The following is a 24,288-nucleotide window of genomic DNA, read 5'->3' on the forward strand; positions in this document are numbered from 1 at the left end:
GACCTTGAACCCCCCCCCCCCTTTGTTATTCTGCAATAGGTCTAGGCTTCCCATGATGCACTGAGTGTTTCTTTCACTCACCTTTTTCACTCACTAGTTCTTTATAAGCTATATTATATTTAATCATTATTTATTGTTAATCCCTGCCTCCCTTCCACAGTATGCATTTTTCTTGCTTTAATCCCCTCACCCTAACCAGGGACGGGCAGATGGCAGACTGTCCCTGACCTTGGTTCTGCTGGAGCAGTCTTCCTGTTAAAAGGGGGTTTTTCTTTCCCACTGTACCTAGCGGGGTTATATAGGTTGTTTCTGCTTTTTTATGTTATTTTAGGTTGCTTATTCTACAATATAAAGCACCTTGAGGCAACTGTTGTCGTGACTTGGAGGTATATGAGTCAAACTGATTTGAAAGTGTGAGGACAACAACCTCACCCTCACCGCGGACGCGGACTAGACGAAGGAGATAGTGGACATGATGAAGGAAAGGAGACTCCACCATGCATTCATGAGCTTGAAGTCAACAGGGTGGTCTGCTTTAAATAGCTGGGATTCTACATAGTGAGTATCTCACCACACAGCTGGTTAAAAGGGCTCCACACTAGCTATATTTTCTAAAGAGGCTGAGGTAGGTTAGCATGTCACCCAGATCCTCAACAACTTATACAGCTCAATGGTTGAGCATCTTGACCAGCTACGTCACCATGTAGTACGGCAAAGCAAATGATATGGACTGCAAATGCTTGCAGAGAGTGGTAAAAACTGATGAAAAGATCAAAGGGAGTCCACTACACTCTCAATAGAACATCTGCTGTCATGCACATGAGTCCACAGGATAGTTACCTCCCCAAAGACTCTACCCTCTCGCATTACTGTCAGTTCACACTTCTACCATTTCAACAAAGGTACAAAGTGTGAAATCTAGGACTTGTAGACTAAAGACATCCTTCTTCCCCACTACTGTTAGACTCATAAACACGTGACAGGAATTTATAACCTTGGACTACCTCAATTTGCAACTGTACATTTTGTAATTTTTGCACACGTAATTGCATGTAATGTTCATATTTTGAAAAGGGAGACAGATGGTTTGCAAGAGCAGTGAAAAGAGGCTATCTATGTCCACTATGAGTGACCATCTTGGAACAGGGGGGCTTATGACACCAAGTGTCTGCCAACTACAATGCAGTTTTGAGATCCCTTCCCCAGTCAAATCTTGCATCAGGTGATCTCAGGTGAGGCAAGGTTGTGCAATGGTTTAATCCAAAACCTCTGGTGAAAATGACCCAAGCCTTTTTTCAAACCTTGATAACATGATCAGTGGTCGGTCAACAACTCTTTCTTGTCTTTTTTTTTTGCCATAAAGAAAAATCTGGATAATTTCTGCTGTCTGAGTCAGTGATATCTCACTCCATGGCGTCATGTTCAAGTCTGGAAAATTGTAGAGTTTAGAAGGTTCTTATAGAGCATAAAAAGGCCTGTCTATAGAGCATAGAGACAGGGATGATGAGAATGGTAAACGGCCTGTATTTGTATAGGGCTTGTACTAGTCCCCCCTAGGGACCCCAAAGCGCTTTACACACCCAGTCATCCACTGGTGGAGGCTACAGTTGTAGCCACAGCTGCCCTGGGGCAGACTGACAGAAGCGAGGCTGCCATATCGCGCCATCGGCCCTTCTGGCAGTAGGCGAAGTGTCTTGCCCAAGGACACAACGACCAAGACTGTCCGAGCCGGGGCTCGAACCGGCAACCTTCCGATTACAAGGCGAACTCCCAACTCTTGAGCCAAGATCGCCCTAGATCGAGAAGGCAGAGAAGAAGCTTGTCGTGGTAGGTGTGGCAGACCGTGGGGATGAGAGGAATGAGGACCCCCTACTCCCTACTCCCGTGCTCCATGCTCAGTCTCCGTTCCCTGTGTACCGTCCGTATGCTTCCTGATTTTCACAAATCCTCCTGGGGAAACACGCATACAAAGGCAGCCATGAGTATTTAGCAAACTGGCACTAACCTTGCACATATTACTAAGACTGACAGGAAGTCACTCAACGATCCAGCATCAAGGAGCTCTCAGCCACACTGTTTGGTAGCTCCTCTGACGAGGCTTGATCAGCACCAGGTGTGTGTGGAGATTCTTGGGTGTGACCGGTCAGCTGGCAGGGCCACACCCACCAGCCCTGAAAGTGCCTGTCACGACCGCACCCTCACACACAGGCACACACCCATACACACCTGCCAGTACACAAACAAGGAACACAGGACAGCAGCAGTGCAGAAGGCACAACCCTCAAATAATAATAATAATAATAATTATAGTCCACACTGCTCACGGACCCCGAGTCCCTGGAACCGGGTCCGTGACAGAGCTAGATCTTTACTAAAAAAATACTGACCTGCACAGCTTGGACAGAAGACATATGTAGAAGCTGAGTGTTCTGTGCAGTAATGCCTTCAATCTGCTTGATACTTTATACAACATCCCCATTCACCCATTCAGAGACATTCACACTGATGGATGCATCAAAGATCAGCTGGGAGTTAGTATCTTGCCCAAGGAGATTTGACTTGTAAACGGGAGCAGCCATGGATCGAACCACCTACCATCTAAATGTCTTGGTGCAGTCTCAATCATCCAGGTAAGTAAATCTCAAAAGGTTGATCCTGTTCATCTGGATGTTTTCAGTGGGAGAAAGGTTTCGTCAATCAACCAAATGACTTCTTCAGTCTCAGCTGACTGCAGGTTTCCCCAACCTTATAAACAGAACATTTGCATAATGACTGAAATGCTTTGATCAGTGGTTGTTAATCAGTAGATGTTGATTAATGGTCACGACAATTTGCATATTAATGATCAAGGAACTGACCTCGTAGATTTAAGAATTTTAGCAACAATAGTGGCACTCATGTCACTGCTGTAGATGCTTGACAGGAGCTTGGATGTAATTAAGCTGACAGAAGGTGCTGCCTTACATTACCTATACCTCTAGAAACACATCCAAAAAATGGCTTTTCAGTTCAGTATGAGATAGTCAGTGTTCTTCATGACTCATGAAGGAGTTAATCTGGCCTCCTCCAGAGACCAACATGTCTCTTCTCCAGAGACTTGATCTTGATCTTCTCTAGGGAGAATACTTCTGCATGGCAACTTCTAGGTAAAGAGATGGAAATGTGGGATGCCAAAATAGCATAGGAAATTATCTCCTGTTTTGCTCTCCATTTATGCAGCTGATTATCCTAATATACCTGACACATTTTTCATGCTCTCTTGATCTATGAAGAAATGTCACTTGGAGTCTGGTACGACTCTAGCCAACTCTGCTGCCACAATCCTGAAGTCCACAGATTAATCAGAAACATTTGTCTGTCCCTAATGAAGATTTAATAATTTTAACAACATTCATGGCATTCATGTCATAGCACACACACACAAACAGCCAAGCCCTTTCCAGAACAAAGTGCTCATCCTGTTTGCCTTTGTTCAACGGCAAACGAGCAGATATGGGTCCTGCTGATGTAGTCTTTGGTTAAGGAACTGCTATGGCTCTGTTCTTTTATTATTATTTTTTAGCAGTGTATGTATCCTATCAACCTATCACAGAGAGAGAGAGTGAGAGAACATTTTGGGATGGAAAAGAAGGGTGGTGTCTTGTCTGTACTTTAGATTCTGATTAGTTGTTGTGGTGTCCTGGAGGCCAGGGAGCTGCTGGAGCTGCTGTTCCCTCCATTCTTTATTTGGCCTCAGGTCTCATCAGTGCTCATCAGTAGTGGGCATTTGTCATTTGTCTCTCACACACACACACACACACACACGTGCGCGTGCTCAGAATGAACCTTCAGATAGAGTCAGAGCTGCCACTTGCAACAGGAGGAGTGGTGACAATGGTCTGTTGGCCAGGCATGGTGATTTGTGACGACAAGTTGGTATGACTGGCAGCTACAATAACAGCAGGCCAGCTACAGCAAGCAACAGGGTGTCACTACAGTTCGTGTTTGCAGCACAGGAAACAATGACAAAACCACAGCCACTATCTTTAACCAGACTCATACACTGATTTATGGGTTAGCACTGGCCTTTTATTGACTGCAAAGTGTAAAGCACTATTAGCATTACACTGTCTAGTCAGTGTCATATTACACTACATATTACAGCACAAATGTGTTAGGTTAAACAAACAGCCCATTTTACTTTTTTAATAGTCTTACTAATGCACTATCCATTTCTTGGTGTAAATGCATACTATAACATTAGTATAACACAGTAAAAAAATAATAATGATGCTAGTAATACTCATTTTAGCTACATGAGGTAGAAATGGATCACATAACATTTCAAATTCAAATTCAAATTTTTATTTGTCACGTACACAGTCATACACAGTACGATATGTAGTGAAATGCTTGGACAACTGCTCGTGACCTAAAGAGAACAAAAAAGGAAAAGGCTATGAATAAGATAGGAAATAAATATGAAAAATTAAAAAGGGTAAATTTAACTAGGAAGGAATAAAATATAAATTAAGGTTAAAAATGAAATAACTGTACAACACAAATTAGAATGAAGGGTAAATTTAACTGGGAGAGAATAAGAAAAAATATATAAATTAAAGTTGAAAATAAAATAACTGTACAACAAAATACACAGTATAGAACTATATAAGAATGTATGAAGAAATATAAATAAATAAATACACAATAACAGCAGCTGTACAAGTATTAACTGGAAATGAAGAATATAGTGACCAGTGTTGTGCAATCCACATTATGTCTTGTGCAGTGCAAATATGCTTAAAGTGATTTAAGTGATGAAGTGAAAACAATGTCCAGAAAGTCCAGTGTGTGTGTAAGAACTGTATGTGTGGGTCAGTACTGTGTGGTGGTGTGATTGAGAGACCGTATCGCCTGCGGGAAGAAGCTCCTCCTCAGTCTCTCTGTGTTGGTCTTCAGGGAGCGGAATCGCTTTCCTGACCTCAACAGAGAGAACAGTCTGTTGTTGGGATGGCTGAGGTCCTTCACGATCTTCCTGGCCTTGGTCCAGCACCGCCTGCTGTAGATTGAGTGCAGGTCAGTGAGCTCGGAGCGGATGGTGCGCTCAGCTGACCGCACAACCCTCTGTAGAGCTCGTCTGTCCTGCATGGTGCTGTTCCCGAACCAGGTTAAGATGTTTCCCGTCAGGATGCTCTCTATGGTGCAGGAGTAAAAGTTCCTGAGCACCTTGGAGGGCAGTTGGAAGTCTCTCAAGCGTCTGAGGTGGTAGAGACGCTGACGGGCCTTTTTCACCACGGTGTTGATGTGACAGGACCATGACAGGTCCTGCGTGATGTGAACTCCAAGGTATTTGAAGCTGTCCACTCTCTCCACTGGGCACTCGTTGATGACGGGGGTCTGGTAGTTCCTCTCCTGCTTAGTGCTGAAGTCCACTATCAGCTCCTTTGTCTTACTGACGTTTAGAAGGAGGTTGTTCCTCTGGCACCAGTTCTCCAGATTCCTAATCTCCTTCAGGTAGGCCGTCTCGTTGTTATCAGAGATCAGGCCCACCACGACGGTGTCGTCAGCAAACTTGATGATGGTGGTGGAGCTGGTAGTGGTCACACAGTCATATGTGTACAGAGAGTACAGCAGGGGGCTCAGAACACACCCCTGGGGGGCTCGAGTGCTGAGAGTGGTGGAGGCTGAGACATGTCCGCCCATCCTTACTGCCTGTGGTCTGCCAGTTAGGAAGTTGGAGATCCACTGACACATAGATGAGCTGAGTCCCAGATGCTCCAGCTTGGTGGTGAGTGTGGAGGGAATTATGGTGTTAAATGCAGAGCTGTAGTCTATGAAGAGCATTTTAACATAATTCCCCCTTCTAGTGTCCAAGTGAGTGAGTGATGTGTGGAGGAGATGAGAGATGGCATCGTCTGTGGAACGATTTGGACGGTAAGCGAACTGTAGTGGGTCCAGTGTGTCTGGTAGTGAAGAAATGATGAAGTCTCTGACCAGGCGTTCAAAGCACTTCATCACTACTGAGGTGAGGGCTACAGGGCGATAGTCATTGAGAGAAGCAGGGTGGGGTTTCTTCGGGACAGGAACAATGATGGACTCTTTGAAGCATGTGGGGATCACCGACTGAGATAAAGAGATGTTGAATATCTCAGTGAACACAGGAGCTAGCTGGTATGCGCAGTCTCTGAGGATACGACCTGGGATGCCGTCTGGTCCTGCTGCTTTCCTGGTGTTCACTCTCTTGAAGGCTCTCCTTACTTCATGCTCGGAGATGACGAGCACGTTTCCGGTGCTGGCAGTATCTTCCTGTCTGCAGCCGTTAGCGCCGCTCGCACTAGCATCGTTGGAGTCCTTAGCTGCAGCCTCGAAGCGAGCATAGAAAGTGTTCAGCTCGTCTGCCAGAGTCACGGCCGCGTTCGTCATACCGGTTGTTGGTGCTTTATAGTCCGTTATTGTCCTTAGTCCCCGCCACAGGCTCCTAGAGTCACTCTGTTGGAGTTGTGACTCTAGTTTCCTCCCGTAGCGCTGCTTCGCCTCTTTCACCGCCCTCCGCGCGTTATATGACGCAGCTTTGTACGGGTCCATGTCCCCCGTCGTGAGTCCCGTGTTGTAGGCAGCGGTGCGGGATCTCAGAGCGTCACGGATGGTTTTATCCACCCACCCACCTTTAACAAGGTGAAATGACAAGGGCACGCACACACAAGGGTAGGAGTTTGTGTCTTAAATAGCTATCCGATTGTTCAGTCTGACGTCACTAGCCGTGTCTGGGCCTAAACTCCGCTGCAAGTCCATATATCAAACAATCACTATGGCATTACTGAGAGTTGAAAAACTGTCTAAAGTCTTTCATCTTTAATAAAATGATCAGCGTTCTGCTCTACCAGGTGTAACAATTGATTTTAACATCCAGGCATCCATGAAAATGGAATTTATGACATTTAACGGAGTTAGAAGTTAGCAGGGAGTTAGCTCGCTAGCTTCTATCTAAATACAATATAGCATGTCCTGACTGCGGGGTTTTGGAAACAAATTCAAACGTACAGCTCTGTTATCACTTCCAGCATAAATGAAGACAGAAAACTAAACAGCAGTGACGTTTGTAGGGTTACTGAAGTTGGGCTAGCTGCTATATAATGATTTGCTACGTGACCGCTAGCGACACAGCTATGTTAGCATAATATAAACAAGCTAACTTTTTTTCCACTCGATAAAAGTTAACGTGAGTGTTCTCGGTGGTCAGGAACAAATGTAATTGCATGGCATGATGGACCAAACTTCAGCCAGGAGAACAACTGAGATAGTCCATCCACAATACGAGGTTAGTCATTCATATACTGCTGCATGGGCTGGGCTGTAGTTACATCCTAAGGTTTTAAAAACTGAGCTTAAATAAATGATTAGCGGTAATAAAAGCCGAGGGAGGTCAACAGTGATCACTGACTGTTTTAGGAGCTTTTTGAGATCAAATAGAAGAAAATACAAAACATTACACATGTTAACAACACAAAAGCCATATTAAACGCAGACTACTTTAGGCCCGGAAGTAGGATTCGTCACGTCATCACTGAACAACCGGATTGCGCTAATGTCCACATTTATGTTAATCTCTTATTAACAGCTTAGTCGTAACAATTTCTGTATTTTTAACATCATGCCAAATTTTTAGTTTTACTTAATGTACTATCACCAAAAGTAGCCTAATTCACACCCTGTAAATGAATGCGCCTTCACATTGCTCCCCCTAGTGGAGCCGCAAGACATTACCGCTTTTCTACCACATTTCTAAATGCTGCTCAGGGGCACTACCACTCGTGGTTGCATCATCCACGTGACAGGCAGGGGATATCATTACGGCTGCCCAACAACCGGTGGGTAATTGGTCGGGAATCCGTTAAGCATCCACCATTCACCGTCAGGGATGAGACAGCCATTTTAAGTGGCTGTATCTGTATATACAGTGGGAATAAAACCATCTAAAAGGAAAATTCCAGACCTTTATATTGGCCAGTCTCCACCACTCATTATATGTTATGTGGTCATGTGAAGAAATATTCCTTTGTTGACAGGAGTCTACTGTACATTAATTGACACTTGAGGAGGATTTGGATTTCCTGTGTTCAACTCTTAGCATGTTCTGATAACTGAATATTTCCTCTCATTGTGACTGGTGTAGGTAAGTCAGTACACCTTTGCCATGTGCAGCTACAGAGAGAAGAAGGCCGAGCCTGTAGAACTCCTTCAGCTGGAGGGCTACACGGTGGACTATACTGACCCCCAGCCAGGTAACGTTGCAAACACACACAGCGGCACAGTGGATGATAACATGCAATGTCCAAGGACTAATTTCACAGTTTGACTTCCAAATTGGCTGACATACCCATAGTCCCAAGGTCACGTTGCCTGATTAGATCCAAACTCTGCATGACTGAAAACTCCAACAGTGTTCACTTAGGTCTGTGGAGCCAAAGATAAGTCTCAGAAATATTGATGGATTTATCCGTGGATATGAAAGGAAAATCATGGTTTTATTTGCACATAAAACAAATAGAATTCACATAATTCCAAGTGTTCAGAATCAGAATCAGAAAGACTTTATTTATCCCTAAGGGGCAATTAAGATACAACAGAGCAGCATGACATTGAAGATAGTGTTGCTCCACCTAGCTTCATTCTGAACAGAGGTCAGACCAACCCAACTAATTGTTGCTTTTGGTTTATGTTGGGAAGAGAAAGGGAGAAAACAGAAGTGAAAAAAGATACTTTGTCTATCCCATATCTGTGAAAAAAATAATAATAGTAATTAAAATTATGACAGTAATATCTGGGGCAGCATGATATTGAGGTGATTAACAAAAAGTCCTGGGTTTAAATCCAGGATCTGTCTGTGGCCTTTCTGTGTTTGCATGTAGTTTCTCTCCAGGTACTCCCCCTACAGTCCAAAGACATGCAGTTAGTGGGTTTAGGTTAATTGGGCTACTGGTAAATATTTGTAATCTTCTTATAATGTTAACTGGTTTCCACACCAAGTGTTCTTCCCTTGTTTATTTTTCAGGTCTCGACGGTGGCAGAACATTTTTCAATGCAGTAAAAGAGGGTGATACTGTGATCTTTGCCAGTGATGACGAGCAAGACCGTATCCTATGGGTGCAGGCAATGTACCGGGCCACTGGTCAGTCCCACAAGCCCGTCCCTCCGACTCAGGTCCAGAAACTCAACGCAAGGGGAGGCACAACACCACAGCTCGATGCACCTATATCTCAGTTCTGTAAGTTTTCAGCTCTCATATTTGTATTTGCCTTTAAGTTTTTAACAAATTCTTGGTCAAAAACAGGATTTCACGGTCCACTTTTTTTTTTTTTCATGATTTGATTTTCTGGCACTGATACTGGCTCTGTCAAGTTTCTTTTTTTAATCACTCAAATTCAAAGAGAGAGAGAGAGAGAGAGAGAGATGAGATGAGAAACAGATTTTATTTTGTGGGGTTTTTGGTCTTAGCTGCATCATGTCTTGTTCTGTCTTTGTCCTCACAGCATTATGCTTCCTAAACAACAAAATTATTACCTTTAGTCCATTTGGGTACTGTTTAGCTGCATGTTGCTTGGCTCTTTGTAAAAGTGTTGGTGGCTTTGCTGTGTGTCTTTATGTTTCTCTGTTCCTTTTTCCTTCTCTTCTCATCCTTTAAAACCCTGACCCTACTTTTAGCTGGATTAAGTGGTAAGTGCTTTTTCCCTTTTCTGTCTCCTTCTCATTTTTGTTGCTGATCACTCTTGCTGCTTTTAGAACGCAGTCTTCTTATCACGTTTCTGCAGGCTGAAATCAGATGATTTGCCTCTACTTTTGTGTTCACGTTTATTATCTTGAGGCAGTGGATGGATCAGGCTACAAGAATGTTGCACAACAGACCAGGTTTTGTATGTTTTTTATTGTTTGGTTTTAATGGAGATAAAAGTGTGTCTAGTTCTTAACAGGAATTGTATTAGTAGCCTTTTCATTACAGTACAAAAAAACCCTCCTAATGTGGACAACATTTGGATACTGTGCAAATATCCTCTGGCATAGCCATAAAAACATAGACAGATGTTGTAGTACACTGCATCATTTTGTGTTCTCCTCAGATCCTGGTTGCCTAGAAACAAGCAATAACAGAAGAAACAAAGATGTTGACTGTAAAAGATAATTGTGTTTTTTAACGTTATGCAAATTAGTTAGTACAGCTGGGGCCATGTCAGATTGGAGGGGGCGCAAATGAAAGCATAAATTAATTCATTCATGCAGAGTCTGTGCTAAAGACATGGTAGCAGAAGCAGTGAGTACATTTTTGTATGAGTTGAGAAAACATGCGTAAACACATCCATTATCATGTGTTTATGTTTGTACTACTTACGAGTTTTCTACAGATTTCCATTTCGATACAATTTACTGAATCCAGTCAGACTCACACTGGTGACATTGACCTGTTTTAGTATTATAACATTCAGTTGTTATGTGACGAGTGGCTAACATAAAGAAATGTCTCTAGAAATCTGGTAGTTTATTCCCAGCAACTAAAATGCACTTTATGAAGATCTAAGCAGTGTGCCATTCAAACTGACTGTGAAATATTCAACAGTTATCATTATACCAAACAACCTATAAACGAGTTACCTAATCAACAGGAAATAAAATGCATGTCAAAGTTTCAGAATTATACGCAGTCACAGTTGTGCCCAGAAGTTGACATACACTCATAATAAGCACAAGTGTCATGGTAATTTGGGGTTTAAAATGATTTGCTTGAACTGTTTGAATGGTTGGCTTAGTTGGAAGAGCAACCGACTCTTAATCTTAGTCTCATGGGTTCAAGTCTCTACTGTGGACAATGAAGTATTTCAAATAAGTGTACAAAAGTTACTTATGCACTATGCTAAGTTCTGGAATAAGACCCCAAACAAAACTGTTGCCCTCAGAATGAGAAAATCGGTTAGGATGTCCAGGAACCATCGAGGCTTGTCACTGATTTGAAACTGCTTGAACACCAGCTTCACTGTCCACAGGGAAGTAAGTTTTATGTGGCTATGGACTGAGATGGTGCCACACCAAGGAAGAATCAAGCTCCAGCTGCTCAAACGGAGAAAAGCGTTATGATCAGAAAAGATGAAGATTGACCTATTTGGGCACAATGACGAGGAGTAAAGGTGCGATTTTTGGTGCAATGTTAATGGTAATATGCTCTGAGGCAGTTTTTCTGCCAGTGTTACTGGTACATTGCACAAAGTAAATGGCAGACAGAATAACGAAGATGAAGAAGGAGGTCTCTAACCTCACCTTAGATCAGCAGCTAGAAAGTTGAACCTTGGAAACAGCTGGGTGTTCCAACAGGACAATGATCCCCCCCCGAAAAAAAAACAAACAGGTTCTGGAATGGATAAAGCAGGCTTACATTAAGGTTCTGAACCTTATGAGTCCCGAACTCAACCATAAAAATTAGTGGACTATTCTTAAAAGCCCGATCAACCAATTTAAATGAATTCTATCAGTATTTGATATTTATTTTTATTTTTTTATTTTTTTGCCTGTCCCGTTTGGCTCTTTTGCATCAGAATTATTGTCTAAAGGCGAAGAAAGAGGCCTAATGGATTTACTTTACCAAATAAACCATCCCAGCCTTGCCGTAATGGTCTATTCGATTCACCTTTTATTGTTTATTTTATTTTATTTTTACTTGTTAAATACGGGACAGATTTGACTGGGGGAAAGAAAGGGGAGAAAGAAAGAGGGAAAGAAAAGAAAAACAGCGGGGAAGAGGGACGGGGATAAAGGGCAAAAAACAAAAAACAACAAAATAAGCAGACAAAAAATCCATCTATCAATCACCTGGATCACCTGTTGGGAAAGAAAAAAGAGAAAACAAGCAGAAGAAAGAAAAAAAGAGCAATACAATAAACAACATCATGATGATCTATGGGAATGTAACAGTAAATACTAGATATTAAATATTATTGTGCAGCACATAAGATCAACAGAACACAGTGTGCTTTGAGGTAGGAGCCAAAAAGGGTGTAGTTTGTGTGTGTGAGCACCCGTGTGTACACCTGTGAGCATGGACGCGCTTGTTTTTTTAAAAGGTTCCTTCATGTAATGATCTGCTAGAGCAGGGGTGCCCAATCCCGGTCCTCGAGAGCTACCGTCCTGCAGCTTTTAGATGCATCCTTGTTCCCACACACCTGAATGAAATGAATGGCTTGTTATCAGGCCTTTGCCAATCATGATGGCATGCTGAAGAGGTCAAACCATTTGATTCAGCTGTGTTGGAGTAGGGATGCATCTAAAAGCTGCAGGATAGTAGCTCTCGAGGACTGGGATTGGGCACCCCTGTGCTAGAGGGTGTGGGGGGGCCACTGCCCCGTCCTCCAGGGCATGAAGCAGGTATGGAGGAGATCAAAACTCCAGACATCCAGAGGCCCCCAGAACACAAGAGACCAAGGAAGACCAACAGAGGGGCAGCCGCGCCACTGTCCCAGAAAGAGCTGAGGAGAGTCCCAGATGAGGGGATTCGATATTTGACCAGCCAAGAAGTCTGGTCAGATATCCAGCCACAATTATGCCAGAAGCTGATTGATGGCTACCAAAAGCATCTGGTTGAGGCACAACTTGGTATGGGACACATAATCAAATATTAGTGGGGTGTTTGTCGATATGTTTAAGCCGTTCTATAGGATTTTGACCCTCTGAACTAGAGAAACTTCAAATTGAATTCAAACTTGTTCACTTACTTCTTATTTTAAAGTAATTACATATTTATGGTATACAATCATTCCACTCAGGAAAAAGAACAGTTCAAAGAAATAATTAAATGTCAAACTTACCACGATGTTCATGCCTGTAATGAAAAACTTATCACTACAACTTTCAGCCGTCCATGTCATGTCAAATAATCAAAGACACTGTAGTCTGCTAGGATGAGTGGGTATTATCCCACCACTGTATTTCACACGAGCCTTTGTGTATTAACTTATACACAAGCTCACATATATCACAGCATGTTCATTCGGTGCTTTATTCTAAGAATTACAATCATGTTGTCCACTGAATTTAAACCCTGAAGCAGGAGAGGCAGAGGGTAGGCTGATCCCTGTCCCCTCAGCTCCATGTAGACTTTACAGTTCTATATATAAAGATCCACAAACATTGATTCCTGTACTTTTATTTTTACAAATTTTCACAATCCTATTAAATTATTAAATATCAATATTATGGAAGTCATATTTTAGAGGGGTCTATCACCTCCAATAAGGTACATGCAATATAGTGGCAAGTTTCTTGTCTAACCCGTTTCACGATCACTGCAGTTCCCCTTAGTTTGACTATCATACAAATGTATGGTGTCGTTTTCATACATGGTAAAAAAAAAAGGGGTCTTCTCTTCTGCATGTACACATATTAGCTGTCAGTAAGCAGAAGCAGTTACGCCGCATTTAAATTTTCTAAGATACACAAATCTCAATAGTGTGATAAAGACATAAAAATACTGTTGGTAGGGTTTGTGAATTACTCATCGAATAGAAGTAATCTCAGCTGGCTGTCAGCACTGAAGCTTTCCAAATAGTAAATACCAATCTGACGTTAACGTTTCGTTTATCCTATTCTCCATCACTCCTCCTCTTCACCTTCTTTACTGCCTAGTAAAAAACAAGTTCTTTTTCCTTTGCGTTTTTGTTTCCAAGTTTGTTATGGAAACATTTACAAATCTGTGAATGTGGATTTTAAAATTGTCAACATGATTTTACAAGTGCTACAAAGAGCCATTATTTGTGGAATTTTAACTTAATTTCAATTTCATTTTAAATGAACAATAAGAATCTACAATTTCACTGTTACACAATCATTCTGTGAAAGGTCTACGTAGTGTTGAGAGGAATTTGAAGAACACTCTGCATTCAAAGTTTAGGTAGAATTGCACTAAAGTCAAATAAAATTTTCATCAGCAACGTATTTGTGTTTGTCCTCACAGACAAAATTATAATCTGTGGTTAGTAAGAAACTTTAAACAAAAACCCTGTTATGGAACATTTAATCAGACACAAAAATAATTCTTCAGCAAGATTTCAATATAGCATAAAACAATTACCATTTTTAAAAAATTGGTTTGAGACCAATACACCTAATGAAGTGTAAGTAAATTTACTGAGCAAGTTGTTTCTGACACAACCACTGGATTCCCACTGAGTCCCAGCAGCTGGTAATTACCAAGGTATAAGTGCCAAACTATGAATAATACAGTGTGGTTACTGCACAATTAAACTGGGTAGCAATCAGTCAATGTTACCAAATAGCTATTTGCCAGTTCACACCTGGAACGGAGTAATGAATAATATAACATCTTGTCACCCCCCAGTGGAATTAGGTGGAGAAAACCAAGATCGGGTGTACTGGTGCAAAAACACAAATAAGAAAATTACATGCTAGTATTTAATCTCCGGTTTGTGAAAGATCATTTGCTGAGAAGTCCTTCCTTGCAGAATAATCTTTCATTCTCCTCACTTGCATTCACATTTTAATATGTTTCTCCATCCAGAAGAGTCAAGTTATGACATAGTCACAATCACAACACTGGTTTGTTTGGTTTTTTTTTTTTTTTTTTTTAGATCCAGCAACTTTTCTTGTACCTACTGGGAAACTGGAGAAAACAGCTTGTAACAAAGTTGTTCATTGGTGATATTAGCTAAGCTGTTTGAAATGCAAATATGAATGCTTGAAAACATGACAGGCAAATGAAGGATGTATTTAAAGGGTGCAGCAGATGACAAAAAGAACTTGCTTAGTATCATTACAAAAGCCTAACCTTGACATCTCAGCATTTGTCAATAACTTCAAATCCTGGAATGCCATTTGAGATTGTTCTGGCCCACATTAAACCCATATTTCTTTTTATTGCCTATAACTAAACAATGATTTTGTTTATGTTTACATTAGCTTTAGAATTAATTATAATTTACTGTCTTTATTAGTCTTGACAAATAACACAGAAAAAGATGCGGCAATGCCTAATATCTATAAACATTCACTGCCCTTCAACAGAATATTGAAAAAACGTGTTAAGTTTAATAATTACTTCCTCTGAACTGTCAGCATGTATATTAGACCCCATTAAATGAAGAATGAAAGAAGTCTCACTATTCATAAATAATTCTGTCTCCACATCCATCACTTGACCCGGTTGTCTGAGCTAATTATGGGCCAATGTCCAACCTTCATTTTATTTAAAAAATCTTGAAAGAGTTATTATAAAACAGCTGACAGATAATCTGCTGATTAATGGTTTATTTGAGGAGTTTCAATCAGGTTTCAGTATTCATCACAGTATGGACGTAATAGTGAAGGTTATGAATAATCCTCTTATGGACTATTTGGCAATGGATTCATCTCTATTGTCGTGTAATGCTGTGCTGCTGTCAGGTTTTGGACCCAATATGCAGGAATCGGGACAAGTTGAGACATGAAATGATTTTAACTTTATTGCTGATTACTTGCAGAAGATAACAGAGTACCAAAGCTGGAACCGGAGCAGAGCAAGCAAGGGAAGTGAAGGGAACGGAAAGGAAACACAGAGGAATACAGGAATACAAACAAACAAAGGGTTTAAATACACAAAAAGGAACAGGGCAAAGTGAAGACACCCGGAGAGAAACAGCTGAGCTGAATACACTTAATCACATAATGGAAACCAAAACTGAACACAATTCAGAGGACAAGAGACTATTGCAATAAACAGGAAAAGCAGACAGAGACTATGACACACCAGCTTGACATAGACAAAGAGGTAAACAAACATGGAGACATGACTGACTCGGGAAAACGAGACAAACTACAGGGCACAGTGGGACAGGACAAAGAAAGGGACACAACTGGGGAAACAAAGGGAACAAGGGAAAAAGGGAGTTTTTCCTTCCCATGTTCATTAAGTGATTGCTCATACAGGGTGGTCTGATTGCTGGGGTTTTCTATCTATTATTAAACTGAATTGAGTTGAATATGCTTGTTGTCAGAAATATTTCAGGATTCAGATCCTGCACCAGTAATACATAAATGGCCTCAAAGCCACCCATCTTGTGTACTTGTGAATTGTTTTCTTTTGGCAGCTTGTTTATTTCCAAAAGGGGTTGCCACGGTGAATATTCACTTCAATTTTAAATTCAATTTTATTTATATAGCGCCAAATCACAACAACAGTTGCTTCAAGGTGCTTTATATTGTACATTAGATCGTACAATAATACATGCAGAGAAAAACCCAACAATCATATGACCCCCTATGAGCAGCACTTTGGCGAAAGTGGGAAGGAAAAACTCCCTTTTAACAGGTAGAAACCTCCAGCAGAACCAGGCTCAGGGAGGGGCGGGGCCATCTGCTGTGATTGGTTGGGGTGAGAGAAGGAAGACAGGATAAAGACATGCTGTGGAAGAGAGACAGAGGTTAATAACAGATATGATTCAATGCAGAGAGGTCTGTTAACACATAGTGAGTGAGAAAGGTGACTGGAAAGGAAAAACTCAATGCATCATGGGAATCCCCGCCAGCCTACGCCTATTGCAGCATAACTACGGGAGGATTCAGGATCACCTGGTCCAGCCCTAACTATATGCTTTTTAAACCTAATCTTAAAAGTAGAGATAGAATAGATTTGCATCATTTGGCATGGATGCTGGATTGAGACTGTCACTGGTCAACATGTTAAAAAAACTTACCCTACTCTTCACTTTTCATATCACTTTAGAATGAAATACAGTCACTGAGGCCTGTACTGACAAGCAGGGGTTTGGGTTATCCAGATAACTTCAGGGTTAACCCGGATTCTCTGTACTATGAAGTTGGATCCCTTCTTACCAGGGTAAATCACCATAGTAAATTATGTTGTGAGATTAACCTGGTCAAGTAGGTCAAGTTCTAGATAAGAGATTAACAAGTATTAACTCAACACCTACTGTCCAATCAATTCTCCAGAATATAGCCAGAATATATCACCATTTCTGAAAGAACATCTGTGGGGAGAGTAGGTCATGTCTTTGTGTTCCCCTAATGAACATTAGTAATAAATAATATCGATTTACTTACTCTGTCTGCAGAGTTGTCAGACGGAGTGATTTTTTTTTTTTTAAAAAGAACCTTTATTTAATGTGGAACGGATGCTCCAAAGAAAAGTTAAAATTAACTTTAGTGGGTGAAGGGGGCCAGAAACTCTGGCTGCAGAACAGTTCTGGGGAGTGGCCTGTTACAGAGGCTTAACAAGGCTCAAAATCTGGGGCTGCTCATGAGGGCAAAGAAATGGAGAGAAGCTATCCCAGGCTATACAGGATGCCCTGTGCATGGGGCCCAGGATTCTCACGTTTGCACAGTATTCTCAGGCAGCACAGAGTGGGCATACAGCTGACTGTGGAGGCAGGTGTTCAGGATGTGGCCAGGCTCCCCTCACCCTCAGAGCTGGGACTGTTCAGGGTACTCAGTCTCTGGGTTTGCTGTCTTGGCCTCAGTCTCTGGCTAACCTGGGTGGCAAGACTAGTGAGGAGCTTGCTTGGGTGGCTGTGCTGCTGCAAAAGTAATGAGGGCGGCTTTTGCGCAGGAGGTAGAGCAGGTCACCGACTGATCGGAAGGTTGGTGGTTCGATTCCTGTAAAATTAATTGGTAAATACTAACCCCAAGTTGCTCTCCGATCCATCCATCGGAGTGTGAATGTAGTTAGAAATAACGTATAGAGAAAGTGCTTATGATTGGGTGAATGTTGTATACAGCACTTTGAGTATTCCGGGAGAGTAGAAAAGCGCTATATAAGAATCAGTCAAGTCACACCATAATGACTGAAACGAGTACCACTGGGCTGCGAAATCAGCTTAAATGAGAATACTTTTCAAAAGTTAAACTGCAGGAATGTCTTAAAGACATAAAGACCTGGATGGCCGCTAACTTTCTGCTTCTTAATTCAGATAAAACTGAGGTTATTGTACTCGGCCCTGAAAAGCTTAGAAATATGGTATCTAAGCAGATTCTTACTCTGGATGGCATTACCTTGGCCTCCAGTAACACTGTGAGGAACCTTGGAGTCATTTTTGACCAGGACATGTCCTTCAACGCACATATTAAACAAATATGTAAGACTGCGTTCTTCCATTTGTGCAACATCTCTAAAGTTAGAAATATCCTGTCTCAGAGTGACGCTGAAAAACTAGTTCATGCATTTATTACTTCCAGGCTGGACGACTGTAATTCATTATTATCAGGATGTCCTAAAAACTCCCTGAAAAGCCTTCAGCTAATCCAAAATGCTGCAGCAAGAGTCCTGACAGGGACTAGAAAGAGAGCAGATTTCTCCTGTTTTGGCTTCCTGTTAAATCCAGAATTGAATTCAAAATCCTGCTCCTCACAAACAAGGTCTTAAATAATCAGACCCCATCTTATCTTAATGACCTTGTAGTACCATATCACCCTATTAGAGCACTTCGCTCTCACACTGCAGGCCTACTTGTTGTTCCTAGAGTATTTAAAAGTAGAATGGGAGGCAGAGCCTTCAGTTTTCAGGCCCCTCTTCTGTGGAACCAGCTTCCAGTTTGGATTCAGGAGACAGACACTATCTCTACTTTTAAGATTAGGCTTCAAACTTTCCTTTTTGCTAAAGCATATAGTTAGGGCTGGACCAGGTGACCCTGAATCCTCCCTTAGTTATGCTGCAATAGACGTAGGCTGCCGGGGATTCCCATGATGCATTGAGTTTTTCCTTTCCAGTCACCTTTCTCACTCACTATGTGTTAACAGACCTCTCTGCATTGAATCATATCTGTTATTAACCTCTGTCTCTCTTCCACGGCATGTCTTTCATCCTGTTTTCCTTCTCTCACCCCAACCGGTCGCAGCAGATGGCCCCGCCCCTCCCTGAGCCTGGTTCTGCCGGAGGTTTCTTCCTGTTAAAAGGGAGTTTCTCCGTTTATTTATAGTTTATAGTTAATTGGAAAAAATTAACAAAAGAGGATACAACCAAAACTGAGAATTAGATTATGAAAAACAAAGTGAGATACAATACAAACTTAAAATGAACAAAGATGCAAAAGACATAACCCCTCTGGAGATTCTTTGATGTAACTTTATTTTTTTAAAATGATTTTATAGAACATGATATATTCCTACCCAGCCAACATGTATATAAAAAAACCAGGTGGGGCCTATATATACATAGGCCCCACCTGGTTTTTGCTCGGGCTGGATGGGTACCATGTGGGCATGGGCTCAAACTGGGCTTTTTGTATGGGGCCTACTTGGGTTTTCCACCTTGGTTAGACATGGGCAAACATAGTCATTTAAAGAAAAGCTGTTGTTGTGTGCCCCATATGGGGCAAAGTGAGGTAATCAATATATATTTTTATTACTGATGACACAGGTGGGGCCTACCTGGTCAAACTATATGGGTCACACAGGGGAAAATGCAAGTCAGACCCGGAAAACATGTCTATGTGGGCCCCAAATGGGTCATGTTAAGTTAACATGGGCATATATTTTACATGGGCTCAACATTGTTTAGTATATATGGGACCCACTTGGGTTTCTAACATTAAATCCATCTGGGTGGGCATCCAATGTAGGTCCTACTTGGGTCAGTGATGGTAAATGTGTACATTGATCCAAAATGGTAGCACATGCTTATGTGAGGATTCTTCTTCTGTGAAGAGCCAGAGAAAGTGTTATTTGAATAAAGGAGGATTTATTCCAAACAAGCCCATCACAGATTGCACACAACCCAGGGAGTTCTGAAAGTCTGAAAGTCAAACTGTAAAAAGAAACTCAAAAGAAAGCATCAACATAACTCTCTTTTATAACCTGCAGACGGCACCCATGGGGTACCATTCTCTAACAAATCACCCTAACTTTAACATATTTGGCACAACCTCAGTCTATCACTTTTGCTATCCTTAGGTACAGTCAGATGTTCTTTACCCTTCATTTTTGACCCTCTCAGTATTTAGCCTTGGCTAGCGAATGTACTCAAAGTCCACGTTGAGACCTCAGGATGTTATGTGTTATCAGACACTACAACCCAGCTGTCAAGTGAGACCATAGGAACTTTGGTGTTTTTGAACATTCAATGTTACTCAAAACACTCCGCACACTATTCCAAATAACTGGTTTAAAACTGGTTACGTTTTAATTTTAGATTTCATTTTAAGTACTTAATGTGAACTTTCAGCGCTCTGCATGGTAGGCTGCATGGTGAGGCTCAGATAAGATAAAATAAGGACTTCATGATTCTTCTTAGGTAAATTCACTTGTCACAGCGGCAATAATAAGTGATTAAAACGGACACAAGAGTAGAAAAAAAGAAAAGCAAAAAATACAAATAAAAAACCTAAGATAAAAGTGAATTACACAGACAAAATCCAGATTTGGCATTTACTTGAGCAAATATACAGTTGAGGATTTTTAGTAGATCAGACACACTCTACTGTATTAGAGAAAAGACAGTACATGGAAGTTGGAAGTTTTGGTTAATCAGATCCAGTAAAGCTCCTGAAGTATATTACTGATCTGTTAAAATGTTACTCTTCAAACTTGTGCCCTCAAATTATATAACCAGAAATAATTTACATTTTCTTTGAACTAGTGGAAAGGAGAGGGGATGGGGTCTTTCAAGCAGTCACACTTCAACTGTGAAACTCCCTTGTCTTTATGAAGTATTGACACTATTGAAACTTTTCAAAAGCAGCCTAATGTTAGAAGAGCTTTTAGGTAAACTGTTTCTGTTGTTATTCTTCTTCTTATCATTATTATATATTTTATTAATTACATTTTTATTATGATGTTGATTTGGGTGACAAATATTATATATGAATTTTTTAAAACATATTGATCATCCCTATACTTAGGGCTGCACGATTTTGCATAAAATGAGAATCACGATTTTTTGGCTTAGAATTGAGATCACGATTCTCTCACGATTTTCTTTTCCAGTATAAATATTTATTGCACTTATTAACTGCACATCAACTTCGCAACAGTTGAAACTGAACATAAAAACAATAAATAAACATAAAAACAACAAATGTCTCACGTTTTGTTGTTGCCACAAAATGTTGTGCTGCTTGAAATTCCGTCTCCACCGTTGCTCGACACTGCGTGTACAGAGTAGGTAGTGCAACAACAGAAAAGTAGTTGCGGGACGGCACTGTGTAGCGTTTGTCTAGGGCATAGGTGTCAAACTCTGGCCCGCGGGCCAAATTTGGCCCGCAGCCTAATTACATTTGGCCCGCGAAGCCATACCAAATTATTATTAGAGCTGGCCTACTGGTATTATACAGCTAATACAGTGGGGCAAAAAAGTATTTAGTCAGCCACCGATTGTGCAAGTTCCCCCACCTAAAATGATGACAGAGGTTAGTAATTTGCACCAGAGGTACACTTCAACTGTGAGAGACAGAATGTGAAAAAAAAAAAATCCATGAATCCACATGGTAGGATTTGTAAAGAATTTATTGGTAAATCAGGGTGGAAAATAAGTATTTGGTCAATAACAAAAATACAACTCAATACTTTGTAACATAACCTTTGTTGGCAATAACAGAGGTCAAACGTTTACTATAGGTCTTTACCAGGTTTGCACACACAGTAGCTGGTATTTTGGCCCATTCTTCCATGCAGATCTTCTCGAGAGCAGTGATGTTTTGGGGCTGTCGCCGAGCAACACGGACTTTCAACTCCCGCCACAGATTTTCTATGGGGTTGAGGTCTGGAGACTGGCTAGGCCACTCCAGGACTTTCAAATGCTTCTTACGGAGCCACTCCTTTGTTGCCCGGGCGGTGTGTTTTGGATCATTGTCATGTTGGAAGACCCAGCCTCGTTTCATCTTCAAAGTTCTCACTGATGGAAGGAGGTTTTGGCTCAAAATCTCACGATACATGGCCCCATTCATTCTGTCCTTAACACGGATCAGTCGTCCTGTCCCCTTGGCAGAAAAACAGCCCCATAGCATGATGTTTCCACCCCCATGCTTCACAGTAGGTATGGTGTTCTTGGGATGCAACTCAGTATTCTTCGTCCTCCAAACACGACGAGTTGAGTTTATACCAAAAAGTTCTACTTTGGTTTCATCTGACCACATGACATTCTCCCAATCCTCTGCTGTATCATCCATGTGCTCTCTGGCAAACTTCAGACGGGCCTGGACATGCACTGGCTTCAGCAGCGGAACACGTCTGGCACTGCGGGATTTGATTCCCTGCCGTTGTAGTGTGTTACTGATGGTGACCTTTGTTACTTTGGTCCCAGCTCTCTGCAGGTCATTCACCAGGTCCCCCCGTGTGGTTCTGGGATCTTTGCTCACCGTTCTCATGATCATTTTGACCCCACGGGATGAGATCTTGCGTGGAGCCCCAGATCGAGGGAGATTATCAGTGGTCTTGTATGTCTTCCATTTTCTGATGATTGCTCCCACAGTTGATTTTTTCACACCAAGCTGCTTGCCTATTGTAGATTCACTCTTCCCAGTCTGGTGCAGGTCTACAATACTTTTTCTGGTGTCCTTCGAAAGCTCTTTGGTCTTGGCCATGGCGGAGTTTGGAGTCTGACTGTTTGAGGCTGTGGACAGGTGTCTTTTATACAGATGATGAGTTCAAACAGGTGCCATTCATACAGGTAACGAGTAGGGGACAGAAAAGCTTCTTACAGAAGACGTTACAGGTCTGTGAGAGCCAGAGATTTTCCTTGTTTGAGGTGACCAAATACATATTTTCCACCCTGATTTACCAATAAATTCTCCTACCATGTGGATTCCTGGATTTTTTTTTCACATTCTGTCTCTCACAGTTGAAGTGTACCTCTGGTGCAAATACTGACCTCTGTCATCATTTTAGGTGGGGGAACTTGCACAATCGCTGGCTGACTAAATGCTTTTTTGCCCCACTGTATATATATTCTTTAGTATTAAGCTTTGCTTGTTCCATATTCAGTTTTTCAGCAAAACTTGTTTGAGTCCATAAGAAGAGATTCATTCTTAAATCTGGAGGAAGATTTTTTTTTTCAATAAATATTAATGTTAGCCCGCGACCTTGTTCCAGTTTTGAATTTTGGCCCACTGTGTATTTGAGTTTGACACCCCTGGTCTAGGGTGTTGATCGTTTTCCTAAATCCCTCGTTTCGCACAGTGTTGATGGGAGCCATATCTTTGGTCAGGTGATAAGTGATAGCCTCCGTAATTTCTTTGTGCCTGCGGGAGTTCGACGTGTACAGGGAAGCGCTATATAAGGTTCCTGTTATTGGTGTTTGGGTGGTTGACCGGGACGGATTTTCTCCTGTCACTTTCTCGTCATCCCTGACGTGGTCTCCGATGTTTTTTCCTGCTAATTTTAGCATCACACGGCACAGCTTCTGTACCACGTGGTATAAGGCTCCGCCCTTGTCATTTGTTGAGCAGGAAGAGGGAGCGCTTGTTTTCATGCAGATTACGTCCCGGATCAAAATGCGGTACAATCGTCGTCTTTTTTTTTTTTAATCGTTGTCATTTGGAAATGAGATCGCACGTAAGTATGAATCGAGATCGCGATTTTCTAACGATTAATCGTGCAGCCCTACCTATACTTAATAAAAAACTTAAAAATAAAATTGTTCTTTTAAATTTGTGCATTGTTTGACTGTTAAATTGTTTGTATCAGGTGTAAAATGACTTTTTAAATAAAGTTGTTTTTAATGTGAGCAGCTCCCATCGCGTCGTTTAAAATGAGGGAGGAGCAGATTGCACCGCGTAGCAACTACTCTTTGCGGTCTTTCGTCAGTTGCAGCCTTTTTTCTCACTGGTGTTTGAGAACATGGAGGACAAAAGGATACCAAAGAATCGAAAACTATGACAAAGGTAAATACTGAAAGTTTGATAATATTTTATCATTGGTTATTTTAGTTACTTTCTATAGTTGTCCTAAACAGTATAAGGGGGATAAGCATAACATCTTTAGCTAGTTTTAGTGGATTCCCGCTCAGGTAACTCGGCCATTATGGATTACCCAGTAAACAAAATGGCTGAACAGTATGTTAAATGTTTGAACATGAGCTAGTTATACCATGTCACGTAAGATACATGTGCAGTGTAGCAAGCTCACCTTATAGTGGTGTAAAACATGAGGCGTATGAGGTGATTGTTTAAATTTGAAAACCACTAGGGACCACTTATTACTATGTCACCAATTGTTTACTTATAGGAAATTTAGGATTTATATCTGTCAAGTCACTTGTTCTGGCATAAGTCACCATTTTGATATATCTTCCTGTGACTTTAAAGTCTGTCAGCTAGTTAGATACATTTT

General features: G+C 41.4%; 1 protein-coding gene across 3 annotated transcripts in view; it reads left to right on the plus strand.

The window, feature by feature from the left end:
* The window catches only part of LOC113023063 (calcium-dependent secretion activator 1), a 359,245-nt gene that overhangs the window by 169,180 nt on the left and 165,777 nt on the right, over positions 1 to 24,288 (plus strand). For all 3 annotated transcript variants that reach the window (XM_080301445.1, XM_080301446.1, XM_026169137.2), the window contains exons 10-11: positions 8,153 to 8,261; positions 9,032 to 9,244. In XM_080301445.1, coding sequence (XP_080157571.1) covers positions 8,153 to 8,261; positions 9,032 to 9,244 — 322 coding nt within the window. The remainder of the gene's footprint in view (positions 1 to 8,152; positions 8,262 to 9,031; positions 9,245 to 24,288) is intronic.

The sequence above is a fragment of the Astatotilapia calliptera genome, chromosome 5 (assembly GCF_964374335.1).
Source record: "Astatotilapia calliptera chromosome 5, fAstCal68.1, whole genome shotgun sequence".
Classification (NCBI taxonomy): Eukaryota; Metazoa; Chordata; class Actinopteri; order Cichliformes; family Cichlidae; genus Astatotilapia; species Astatotilapia calliptera.